The 13,723-nt window shown below is 43.8% G+C and overlaps 1 protein-coding gene across 1 annotated transcript in view; it reads right to left on the reverse strand.

Moving 5' to 3' along the window:
* LOC132327774 (sucrase-isomaltase, intestinal-like) overlaps positions 1-13,723 on the reverse strand; it is a 60,190-nt gene that overhangs the window by 34,175 nt on the left and 12,292 nt on the right. Inside the window, exons 5-9 of the mRNA XM_059847313.1 lie at positions 12,404-12,572; positions 11,710-11,806; positions 10,595-10,707; positions 1,728-1,853; positions 623-754 (exon numbers count right to left, since the gene is read on the reverse strand). Of these exons, the coding sequence (XP_059703296.1) occupies positions 623-754; positions 1,728-1,853; positions 10,595-10,707; positions 11,710-11,806; positions 12,404-12,572 (637 nt within the window). The remainder of the gene's footprint in view (positions 1-622; positions 755-1,727; positions 1,854-10,594; positions 10,708-11,709; positions 11,807-12,403; positions 12,573-13,723) is intronic.

Raw genomic sequence — 13,723 nt, forward strand, 5'->3', positions numbered from 1 at the left:
TTTGGCACAAGGACACGCACAGGGAAGTGCTGGAGAGAAACAGCAAATTTTGTTGGAAAAATTTACTGGGGAAGATAGAAAACTCCAATTTTCACTTGTATCCAAACAAATTCATTTGTCCATATGCCAATTTTGGTTAGAGGTTCAACATATATTTTCCACAAGTTTGCATACAAGTGATTATCTCTGACATTCACTTATGTTTAGATAAAAAGTAAGTACAAAAAAACATGAATTGCAGTTAGTATATTCTAGAGTGATTAGGAATAGAAATTTTTTCCACTATTCAGCTATTTTGGTATGTGCATTAAATTAATTTGTTCGTTTCAGGGAAAAAATTGCATGAAAGCAATGTCAACTCAGAGGCAAAATTTCTCATAACTGAGTGGGGAAAAAGTTAGAGAGAATTAATGTTTTGGTATAGAGATGATACTGGAAGAGAGACACCGAATAAAGACAACACTTCTGAAAATTAAATCTGTGAGAACTTTTTCTTCAGCTCTTCTCAACATATGAGAAAATGGAAAATCTAACATGTGTTAGCACCTAGGTACTGCTATGAAGACTATTCTGGGAATAGTTCTTATAAAAGAAGAAATAATTAGCAACATCATCAATTTACCAGAATCACAATATTGCGCTTTCCGTTCTTCTTCATCTCCTTCATGAACTCTGGCAGACCAGCAAAATTCACTTTATCATAGGTAAAGTCCAGGCGACGCTCCATGTAGTCAATATCATAATGTTGGACATCCTAAACATTTTTCAAGTAAAAAATTACATTATTACTTCATCCAGCTCTGGAATTCTCAGACAGGGAAGACATGGATCTGTTGGAGCAAGTCTAGAAGAGGGCCACAAAAATGATCAGAGGGGCTGGAGCACCTCTGCTATGAGGACAGGCTGTTCAGCCTGGAGAAGGGAAGGCCCCAGGGAGTACTTACTGAAGCCTTTAAATACCTAGAAGGGGCTTATGGGAAAGCTGGAGTCAGACTTTTTTGTAGGGTCTGTAGCAATAGGACAAGGAGTGATGGCCGTAAACTAAAGGAGGGTACATTCAGACTAGATATAAGGAAGGAATTTTTTACTACCAATGAGGTGGTTGCACAGGTAGATGGTGAATGCCCCATCCCTAGAAACATTCAATATTAAGTTGGATGGGACTCTGAGCAACCTGATTTAGCTGAGGATGCTCCTGTTCATTGCAGAGAGATTGGATTAGATGGCCTTTAATGGTCTCTTCCAACTCCAACTATTCTATGATTCTATGACTGAAGTATTTGATACAGAAATCAGAATGCATGCAATGGTATTTCTAAAAGGCAACTAATGTATGTAATGAAATCTAAGAGACTGTAATTGTAATCCTAGCAGTAGACTACAAGAAAACATAGAAGCCCTAGTTTAGCAACTATTTTGCAGTGATCTGCATCAGAAGTTTGGTTTTCATTATTTGTTTTTAAAATGCTAGCACCTCATACTGCCTAACAGCAAATCCACACCAAAATCACCTGCTGTGCAGCCAAGAGCAGCACTTAAACATCATGTTCACAGCCCACTTTAAATGTTCTTTTAAGCATTATGAAGATATTACACGCAAACCCACTACATAAGATTATGAATGTCCTTTTATTCTACAATTCTCTTTGTAAGATAATTACTTTTCCTCCATTATAATTTTATTCACTTCAGAGTGTTAGCACACACAGTGAAAGATTCATACTTACATATGGGATGTCATAGTGCTTCATGCGATCCACAGTTTCCTTGAGAACATCAAGGCTGTTATAGCCCCAGCGGGAGAGCTGGAATCCCAGAGACCAGTAGGCTGGCATGTGTGGGCGTCCAATGGCCTGCAGCAGGAGTGAGGAACACAGAAACACAAGGGTGAGAGGAAAAGAAGTTACTCTGAAACACCAGGAGAGGCTTACAGATCACTTAAAGCACAAAGGGCAGGGCACAGGCATCACACCCCCATTAAATACCCTTTCCTTTCTCCGAGTGGCTCTTGGCACAGCATGCTTGGCACTTCTCCTGGTGGATCCTTGTCCTTCAGAGAGACTCCAACAACACCAGCACTGAGCATCATTTCTAAGGACACCCCGGTGGAAAACACAGTGTATAAAAGCCAGGCTAATGTTAAACGTGGTCTCAGCCTCTGCACAGCAGCATCTGCCCTCACTTACAGGGCACATGCCAGCAGAAATCCAGTGTGGAGCCTCATGCCACCCGATCCACAAAAAGTCCACAAACCCCTTGGTCAACAGAAGGCAAATCTCCAACCACACACAGCAACATAGGCTTTGCAAACTTCTCTTGCCACATCCAGCTGAACTAACTTATCAAGAGTCTGATCTTTATTTGAGCTCTCTGAAGTTTTATCATATTTACACACCAATCTGATGAAACTTAGTTACTTATGGCTGACTACTGTTATTGCTGCCCCACATCCTTGTGTTGCCAGGCACTGACAACCCTCTTCAAGGCCAGATTTACTGTTTGGTCCCAAAATTCTCAACTGAAACACAAGGTAATGAGTTAAATATGATTTTATAAATATTTGATTTCCACTGTCTGAATGTAATCCATCTGTAAATGGCATGAGGAAACTCAATTGAGAGCACAGGGAAGCAAGGCATCCTGCTCTGCTTCCCCTGGTGAGAGCTGCTGTGGTAACCTGTGATGAGCAGTGGGCAATTACAATGTGTCTGTTCTACAAATAAGCTGAAATCTGGCTTTGTCTCATTAGTACACACCAACGTTTTCTGGGGCACATCTCCTGAAATCTTTACTTCAGTTAAATCCAATGAAATTAACCCTTGTTTTGTATTTCAAACACCTTTGCAGGCAATACATGAAAATCTAGTAGCTCGTAGGCACCCATGAGTCATTAATCAGCTGCAGCTATTGTCCCCCTTTGGCTAAATAATGGTTCCTCCCTTATTTCCTTGTGGATCTCCACAGTTAGGTAATTATGCTGAAAAGTGACAAACAACAAAACTTGCATATTGGCAGCTAAACCCCATCTACTTCAAATAAATAAAACAAGGCACTTCTGGCAGTCTGGATCTATTGCATTGCTAAGCTCTCTGGAGATGCATTGCATGAAGGCACACCTTCCTATGGGATTTTCTCTAGGAGGAGTCTGACCCGGGAAAGCAAGGCTGAGCTGGAAATTGCTCTAAAATACATCACATCTTAGAGCATCAGTACACGGATGTACAAAGTGCATCAGACAGAAAACCACATGTGGGAGAGAAGCAGAGAAAAGATGAGGATGCTTTTAATGCCCCTGAGCTGGGAAACACACAGGGTAAATTGCTTCCAAACAAGAAATGCTCAGAACACACAGACAAACATTACAAATTTGGTTACAGTGTGCTTTCACTTGTTGGGATGCTGCTGTTTCACACAAGCAGAAACATAAGTAGGCCATAACCACTGGTGAGGTTAATGCTTTGGGTGTCACCAGGAGGGATGCTCCAGCTGATCAGCACAGTTGCTCCATACACCTGCTGCTTGTCCTGTCCCACCAGACTTAACTTTCCTGATCCTCCTCAACACCTACTTCTCCTCCAATTCAGCTGGAGGCTGGGGTATTCAGAAGTGAGAGCAGCTCTCAGCAGCATGTTCCTGCCACAGAGGCACTCAGCTTCCACTGCACGGTGCTGTGCCCTCGCCAGGGCAGGCCCTGAACAAAGGTTGTGCCTACCATGTAGGGGGAGGGCAGAGATGCCATAACTACCCTGGTGCTACCCCATCACCTGGCACATGTCATCAGTTTTTTTCCCAGGATGTCTTGACACATCTGATCACCCAGACCTTCTTTCAAGCTCTGCTGGGGTTTTCCGTGGAGAGCTGAATGGGGTGTGATGGCTCAGGACAATCTCCCAGACACCCTGTGAGCCAGCACCAAGGTGTCCAATACAGCATGGCAACCTCAGGGCAAGAAGTCTTCTCTTCTGGCACATCCACACTCACCATGTTAAGGATAAATTCATCTGAGGAAGCAGCAGAGCTTGTTTTAGACTAGAAAAGGCTGCAGGATGAGCTTTGTGAACCCACCATTTTGTGCTCCTAAAGCAGATGCATATTTTGCCCTTGCTTTCTCTACTGGAAACAGAGAATGACCTCTACAAACAGGGTTAAAAAAACAGACCAAAACAAAAGAACTCCCTAATGAAATAAAATGCTTTGTGCACAGGCTTCTCATCTTGGACAAGAGAAATAGGGAAAACTGGCTGATAAATATTAATCCTGCAGCTCAATGCAGAGCCCTGTGCCCTGGCAGGATGTCTGCATGGCATCTGCTGCCTCTTCCCAAGCAGGCTGGGAAACGGGAAAGGGGGAACCAGCCTGGGCAGAGCCAGTGGGAATTGCTGAGCAGCTCTGCTGTGGGTCCTGTGATACCCCGGGTCACTCCTGCCTGAGGAGAACAGTCGGGGACATTGCCAACACAATGCATTTCAAGAGTTGGATGAGGACTGGCTTCTTCCCCCATGTCCTATCAAGCATGCAGGTGGAGAGCAGTAGGGCTGGAGATGGAGCTGTGGCCACTGGTGTGTCAGTCAGAGCCCTTAAAAAGGGCACTGGGGTTTGCTGGGGTTCACCTGCTCACCTTATGGGATGGTGCTGTGTCGTTCTGGACCCCAGAGTGAGACAGTCTTTTGTGACAGCATCCCTTGAGGAGTTTGGGATTACAGCTGAACCAACAGAAAAACATCTACCTTGCAAGGAAGATATTAAGCTTTTAAAGCAATCAGTTCTCTAGGTTCACCAGGCTGGTGCATCTATGGTGAGCTTAATTGAAACCAGCAGAACATTTGAAGAGGAAGGATGAAAACAGGGCAGCTGGGAAAACAAATGTTCTTTTTTCTAATTATGCTGTGGACTCTCTCTAATGGATCCCCCTGAAGCTTCCTGATAAAGTAACTGACATATGGTACCCACTCACAGATGGATCAGCAGAGGCAGGAATGTAATTTTGCAAACCTGAAGACTCAAGTTGGATTTGATATATATTTAGGATCTAGTTAATTCATACAGATTGCATTCTGCATACAAATGATCAGAAAGTGCAGCAGCCAGAGAAAGCCTGCTTGGCAAAACTGACTCCCATAGAATCAGAAAAGGTAGATGGGGTATGGCAGGGGAACTGAGGGAGGTAAACATACAAACAGCAAACATATGGAGTATCCAAAATGAAGGGGAAAAAAAAGCGCAAAGATATGGTAGTGCAGAACCAGTAAAAACAAAAGATCCTATTTTCTCTTCCAGAATTCTTCCTGCACTTGCTTCTTAAATAACTCCTGGTGTTTAATAAATTCACTGTTAGTTTTTGCATGTTTACATAACTTAGCATTATGTGTATTTTTTTTCCACTTCTTTCAGAGCCACTTGAGAGCTGATGTATTGAGGTGGTACCCTGGAAGCATTTTCTGGTAAGAAAGTTCAGTGGAAACAAGTATATCTAAAAGATAAAATCTGTGTCTGGGGAGCGAGTGATCTGTATTCATTCTCCCTGTGTTGGATTATTGGACAAATAATGTTATTAATATGAGCATCAATGATATGTATTAGGTTATAAATTCTATAGAGTAAATCAGGATCCCGTTCTGTTAACACTATGACCAAAGACACTGATGAGAGAGACAGCTGCAGAGTTATGCCTATATATCACAGAGGCTGGAGAGAGGTACACTTTCCTGTGCTCACAAAGGAGCTGAGAGTTCCTGCAATGCAGATTGCTAATCTTACACCCTAATTAGCCACACAAAATGATTTCTGAAGCTTGATATTTGCTTCAACTCCCTTTCTTCAAAGAGGAGTTATAGGAGGAAACTGTAAAACCCAAGTGGGCTAATGCTCTGGGTTTAGTGTTTCTGTACAGCTAAATACACAATGGCTAAATTCCACAGGTGCTCCTATGGCCCACATATCTGTATCCAGCTCATCTGCTATGACTAAGGCAAGCAGCTGAGTGCTGTGGGCACCCAGGCAGTTAGAGGGTAACCTTCACTCAAACCCTGTTAACAGAAGCGAAGCTTTGATTTAGGAGAGCAAAAAGAAAGGCCCTGCAGCTGCTGAACCATAAAGAAGATGCTCACAACCTCAGAATATAAAAAATTTAAGGATTTTCAATACCAATGTCTTCAAATCTTGGTTTTTGCTGCACAAAACAATTACCAGCTGTTTATTCCTTCTTGGGGAATTCAGCTCCAAGACTCTCACTGAACCATCTGTGATAAGATCTAGGTACTAGCAGGTTCCCCATGTTACCCCTCCAATAGGAGAGTGGACTAGAGACCTCTGAGGTCCCTTACACCTGTAACTAGCCCACAGTTCTGGAAGGAGGAAGCAAATCAGCAATTTTCTCTCCAAACAGAATCAGGAGACTTACAGTATGCTCACTTACAGCTTGTTATTGGATAATTTGTGATAAAATAACAAATTCATGGCCTTTACCCAAGAGCTATTAAATATCTGTTTTTTAAACCCTAACATTCCTGAGAATCTTGTTATGCAACTCACACACTGCTGTGCACTGTTGGTCTGTTCTGGAAGGCCATCAGTGGTCTTGGCAATGTTGGCCTGGTATTAGGTGTGACTGCAGAGCCTCAGCCAGGCTCAGGTCAGTGCCTGAACTCTTTAGCTTGTTACTGCTTTTTCTCACCCTCCTGCAAATGGAGGTGTTTGCTGTTAAAAGTGAGATTTGTGTTACATAACTGTTCTGCACACTAGACCTCTTCTGCAGTAGGAGGAAAATGTGATCACTGTCACATAGAGAGAGCTGTACAGGACAATCTTAGATGTCTTAGATGTCACACAGCTGGGCTCAGGGACAGGAGGGAGCAGAAGAATCGGGCTGGAGGCTGCTCCTTCCCATGGGACCATGTCCAGCACATACCCTATAGCTGCTGCCACTGCTGTAGCATTCAGGTGCCACTGGCAGTATGCATCCTACAGCTCACCTCTGCTCCATGCAGCACACAGCAGAGGAACAGAGGTACCAGCATTCACCCTCTGCTCCCTTCTCACACCTTGCCTCACTCTTGGAGCCCATTTAAAGCAGATTATCCTTAGCCAGGCTGGCATCCAGGGCCACCACAGCTTTTGCTGTTACCTGTCCTCACTCCAAGGATGCAGAGAGACTGGTGATTCTGCCAGGGCATCTGCAATAAACCCTGATCACCACACAGAGAGCCAAGAGCCCTGCTCTTGGCATAGCCTGGACCCAGCAGCTCTGGCCAAAAGCCTGTGGTCCACCCTGGGTGCTGGTGACAGCCTGGAGAGGTGTGTGGGGAAATCTTGCATACACCAGAGGCAAAATATAGAGCTTTGTTACAAAGCTGTCCTAACTCACTGGTTTGGAAGGAGCCACATAAAAGCACAGAGCAGAGCTAAGCTCCAAAACCTCTCACAGAAACAAGCCTAGCAGGGGCAGAGAGGAGGATCAGATACTGAAGTGGCACTGTAGGCAACGGCACAAAACATTTGAGAAAGGTGTAAAGCACTTTGCTCTGGAAACAGCTCCCTTGTTCTCTCCAGCTGTGCACCCGCTGGCACCTGGCCATCCGGCCACACCAGTGGGGCCATCCCAGAGAGATAAAATGAGTGGTCCCTGCAAAAAGCAGTGACTGGGGCAGACTTGCTCAGGAGGGAGGCAGGTGCTATTTCACTGAGAAGCTCTGCAGCAGTGCAACCTGGTCCCACCAGGGGCCCCTGCAGCCAGGAGCTCCCAAAACACCAATTCACAGAGGAGACCCATGCAAACAGCTCAGAGCTGAGCCATGCTGCTCAGCACTGCCTTGCAGACATCAGTCACAATCCTCCTTTCTACCCCTTTTCTTTCCCTACAGCATGGCAATGACTGCACAGGGAAAATCCTCTCAGTGTGACAGAAAAGACAATTGAAAAATAAAGTCTTTTCTGTCTCCTTCACCTTCCCACATATCTTGTACATAAAAGCCAAATTATTACCCTAGAGACTAATAATATGGTAATTGTAACATTTTTGACCTTGGAATTTCAGGATGTTTACTGAAGAAGTTATTATTTCACATTGAAATTACTAACATGCATTCTTTAAGATTCCCTAGAGAGTTGAGCACAAGCTCAGAGAATACAGAACAGGATTTTTTTGTCCTGGCATGTGACATGTCTCATTAGGAGACGCCCACTGCTCTCCTTTACCTTGTTTTCTTTGCTCCAGCTCCATTTCCAGAGACAGGGGTGGAAAGTGAGCTGCCACTACCCATCAGCTGGAGAGTGAGAACTCTCTCATTTTATTTTCAGACGCTGACCACCTGCTAAGCCACAGAAATGCTGCCTTCAAACACCAGCAAAAGACTTTGAAAAGGAACAGGCGTGGCTCTAATTTCCATAGCACTGCTGCACTAACTCCCTTGAAATGGGGATCAAAGCTCCAGCCTGGGGGGGAGTTGTTTTACTTTTTTCCCCTTCTTTCCCCCTTTCTTCCCTGCCCCCCCCCCCCCCAGTTTTATTACCCACGTGTAAAATCCCAGCTTGCTTGCTGCTCTGTGGCACTGGCATCAGAGATAGTGCGTGCTGGTTTGGGCTGGGATACAGTTAATTTTCTTTAGAGTAACTGGAATGGGCTGTGTTTTGGACTTGTGCTGAAAATAGTGATGATAATTCAGGGATATATTTGCTTTTGCTGAGCAGTGCTTATACAGAGTCAAGGCCTTCTTTGCCCCATAGTCCACACCACCAGTGAGGAGGCTGGGGGTAGACAAGGAGCTGGGAGGAGGCACAGGTAGGACAGCAGAGCCCAGCTGGCCCAAGGGATATTCCATATCAAATGGCTTCATGCTCAGCACATAAATATGGGGGGAGAGGAAGGGGGAGCTGGATATTCAGAGTGATGGCATTTGTCTTTCCCAGTAACAGTCACATGTTCAGCCATTCCCCCGATTCCTGGGGGTGTCTAAACACCCTCCAGCTCCTGGGAACTGGTGAATGAAAGCCTTGTTTTGCTTTGCTCATGTGCACAGTTTTGCTTTACCCATTAAACTGTCTTTATCTCAACCCACAAATTTTCTCACTTTTACCCTTTGGATTTTCTCCCCCAACCCACTGGGGGGGCGTGAGCGAGTGGCTGTGTGGGGCTGAGCTGCCAGCTGGGGTTAAACCATGGCAGACAACGGGTGGGGATGATGTGCAGAGGGAGCTGGAAATCCCCAAGCAACAGAGCTCCTTCTCCAGGACATGGAGGAGTACCATCAGCCTCCCACCTCTCTGGGAGGCAGCACCTGAACCTCTCCTTGGAAAAGGAAGGTCAAGCAGAGCCCACCCCAGAGAAGCTCCAGCCTTCCCAAAACAGCAGCATGAGCAAGTCTTATCCCTTCCTTCAAACCAGAACCCAGAAACACTTTCCTTCTGGGTTAAATCCTCCTTTTTCCCTTGCCCTAAACCACAGTACTGCTGTTCCCATACAGGCACTTTAAAAGAAGGCAAGCATAGGATATGGAGGCTTTAAAAAGCCAAGAAAGACAAAATGTTTGCTGAAGATCAGAGCTCAGGCCCCTCTGAGGGGTGGCATGGGGAAAGGCAGAGCACATGCACATCTTGCTGTGAGTTCTGAGTGCCTGGCTCTGGGATATCCCACCCTGCTCAGTCTTCCTCAGGGAAGGATAATTGCAGCCTAATACTCAGGGTCTGCACAGTGACCCCCCTCCTCCTCACAGTAAAATCCTTACTCCAGCTTTGCTCCACACTCTTCAGGCTCGGCACTGATTTCCTTACACATACAGCTTGCATCTGAGATTGCAATTTTCTGTGGAAATGCATCATTGCCTTTCAGTTCAAGCATCCATTCAGTTGAAGCATCATTTGGTGACCAGGAAAAACACTATTTGCTACTTTTTTCTGCACAGTCCTCACTAAACAAGAATTGCATGTACACTTCCAAATCAGCCATTGGCATGTGTACTCTCAGTTCTCTGGAAAACACTGGGCAATTGGATAGCAAGTAGTTACACTCTGTGAGACAGCAGTAAATGCAGTGTTATACATCCATGCTCTCCAATGCAATTATATGGCTTTTCATTAGTAAAAACCAGCCTGATGGCTCCAAAATCAGCAAGCAATTCCACTGGCAAATAAAGGCTTGAAGACTTCAAAGTCCATTCAATATCTCTGAAATCCAGCATACGTAAAGTTCCCAAACACTCCCATCTGTGCTCTGCCTAGTTTGTTTACTTGGCCTGCAGTGTCAAAATGCAGTCATGTCATAGAACAAAGAGTATAAAACTGTGATGGCTCAGAGAGGAGTAAGCTTAGACAGATACCTTTCTAATCATTGCATCCCTTTAGTGCACTCCTGCATCCCATCCTGACATATTGCAGGAGAGGCTGGAGATGTGCACTGATCAGCCAGCCTGCCTGTGACACTCAGACAGACTGTTGACAGATGCTCGAGCATACGCCAGCTTTCCCATGGATCTGAAGCTGCAGCTTTGTACAAATGGATCAGGACAAAGCTCTGTCTGCACTACCCACTGATACTACCAGATAATGACAGGACTGTGTTACAAGGCACTGCTCCATGTGCCAGATGCACTTTTCTACTGACCTCAGTGTACTGCTGAACCACGTTCTCAGGAGTTGGTCCCATGAAGAGATAGAAGTCGAGGATCCCTCCAATAGTGCGGAAAGTTAAAGATGGGTTTGGAGACAGAGTAACATCTAAAAGGGAAAAAAAAGGCCCTCAGCACAAACCAACTCTGCACTGTACATAGGAACAAGTCAAGAATGCATCAGGGGAGGTTGAGACTCAACATCAGAAGGCATTTCTTTACTGAGGGTGGGTAAATGCTAGAACAGGCTTCCTAGAGATGTTGTTGATGCCCCGAGCCTGTCAGTGTATAAGAGGCATTTGGACAATGCCTTAACAACATGTTTAGCTTTTCATCAGCCTTGAAGTGCTCAGGCAGTTGTACTAGAAGTATGTTTTATGTTCCTTCCAACTGAAATATTCTATTCTATCCTACCCATCCTAGGTGTGTACACCCTGGGCTCTTCTGTGGATGAGCAAACAGGACCTGAAGGTAGGCAGGCCCAGTGTTTCTGTAATCTCTGCTTTCAGATTGGCATAGTGCAGCAATAAATCACAGAAACCCATACAGAGTAGATTGCATAGATCCATTTGTGTCAGTTTCATATTTATACTAAGGATCAACAAGTTGTGTTTAGGGTTCCTCTATGCTATTTTAATCTTGTTGAAAGCCATTGTCTGCCAGGGGAAACTGATTTTATAGACTAAGTGAAGATTCCCCTTTTCTGAAATTATACCACTAGATTAATGCAGTAAGGTGACCATGGCAACATACAAAACTATTCTCCAAAGACAGAATATAGAATTAACCTAAACTGATTTGATTTTGTTATGCCAATCTCAGAGGAAATTTCTTCCACCTTATTCTTTCCCTCTATTTGCATCTATTTTCATAAAAAAGTTAAGAATGTATTTTCCCTGAAAATGCCCAAATTCCTTGTTAAAAATTAATTCTACTGAAATACCTTTGAAAAATCTTTGAAAAATCTATTAGTCCTGGAAGCTTAGTTAGCTGCACAGTCACTCATATTTGTATGACATTGAAAAAGAAGTCAGTAAAACAGTATTTTATACTTGATAATCTATCATATTTCTACATGCAGCCCATATAGGGAATCCATATATCTTTTTACCTTGTGCATTGGAGTTCAGAAGGAGAACACCGTGGGCATTGGAGTCTGGTTCTACACACATGTAGAAAGGGTGAACTCCATAGAGGTTGGCAAATGACTGAAACATAATACATGAAGTATGACTTGACTTTGCTATTTTTCATAGCTTTTGTCAGGTAAATACATATGCACAGACAAGGAAATAAATTCATTCATAGTTAGAGACTTATTTTGAAATGTGGAGGACTTTTTCATCTAAATTGGTGAAGTCAAATTGACTTAAAAGAGGGGGTTTTTTTCTGCCTTATCACAATGGAATTTTTTAGTCTTTCCCAGTTAAACCTTTGATATTCTGCTAAACCCTTCAAAATGGCATGAGTAAGAATCACTTTTCTAGTTAAAACAGACTCATCAACCACTGACTCCAGTTCAGCCAAACATCTAATGAGTCCTGCTGGAGTCCAGCTTGTTTGGATGAACAGAGATCGATCCAAGCACTAAATGCAAAGCTCTCTTGAACCAGGATCTTGGCACATTTTTTCTTGAAAACAGCACTGTGAGAAAGGTTCTGATAAAAGGTTTCAAAGTTCCCTCAAAACATCCATGGCTTAGTCTTTAATTAAAACTGATGATACCTGCGAAGCTTGTGACATGCCATGCTTGTGACCTCCTTTTGGTGACACGAGCTAGGACAAAGTGTTTCAGAGTGAATTACCGTTGGTGCCTGGTCCCTGGAGTACATGCCATAGGTGACGAAGTTCATGTTGTGCTTGAAGGTCGGGTGCTCATGTTCACCAAACCCATACACGGAAGTGGATGGCACAGTGGTGGTGATCTGAAGGAACTGGTTGGAGAAAAACAGATCAACCAGGGGACTGTCCCACCTGTGACAAACAGAGGGAGACATGATTAGTTTGTTTCTCTTTGGAAGGTATTATTTTAAGTTCATGTCTGGCTATTTATACTTTTTATGTCTTTTGGAGAATAACTGTATTAAAAATTCATTAAATTCTATGCATGCGTCTAAAGTGCTTAACCTAACACATTAAATTCATCTTGCAATGGCTGAAGATATCTCATCTACTTATGCAAAAAAAATGCATCAATATAATTTTTGAAAAGAGCAACTAAAAGAGAAGACAGACTATAAATCTATTATCAAAATAAGTGGTTGCTTATGCTATTTCTATGACAACCAACGTGAAAGGCTAAAAATTGTTATTACACAGTGGAGTTCAGAATACTTAATGAGAACAACAGACATTTTATCAGCTTTTTTTAATGTTTTGCTGTATCAGGACCCAAATACCCCCAACTTCATGCAGGTGCCTAAAATAGAGGTATCGTTTTCTCCAGACTCTGCTTGAACAAGATTTTTTTTATTGTGATGACTCTCTCCTGCTTCTCTCACCAGCTTAATGCATTTATTTCTATTGAATCATCTGTGGACACAGGCTCACATTTTAATTAGGTGCTATATTCTGTTTCCTATCTCTAGAGCTATAATGAGCTGCAAGTTAGATGGGGGAGAACATAGTCAAGCTGTGGAGAAGTGTTTTGTTAATGGTCATGTGTATGCCATGAGTAGCTCATTTAGATAGCACCCTCTCGAGCCTTGTTTAACCATGAATTTGTTACAGCTAATTAAAATAAATGAGCCCAAGCCATAGAGCACAGAAGTGGCATAACTCTCCTTTCAATGTTCTTCCGTCAATGATTTTGACAAAATTAAATGGCTGATCAAATTGACTGGTAAATCACAGAAATGGGAGATGGATTGTGTTAGTGGCGAGCAGCTCTACCCTCATGAGAAGAGCACTCTGGCGAGTGGCCTGCCCCCTGTGCCACCAGCACCCCTTCCTGGGGACAAGTCCCTGCTCCTGGGAGGACTGGGAGGACTGGGAGGGCACCACTGCTCCCACCACACTGGTGGCTGCAAGGGTGGCTGCTCTTGGGGATGCTTAAGGCACTACCTTGTCTCTCCATGCAAAACTCAGGCACAAAATATCCCTAAATTTTCCTAGACAAATCCAAA

This window comes from Haemorhous mexicanus, chromosome 5, assembly GCF_027477595.1.
Source record: "Haemorhous mexicanus isolate bHaeMex1 chromosome 5, bHaeMex1.pri, whole genome shotgun sequence".
Lineage (NCBI taxonomy): Eukaryota > Metazoa > Chordata > Aves > Passeriformes > Fringillidae > Haemorhous > Haemorhous mexicanus.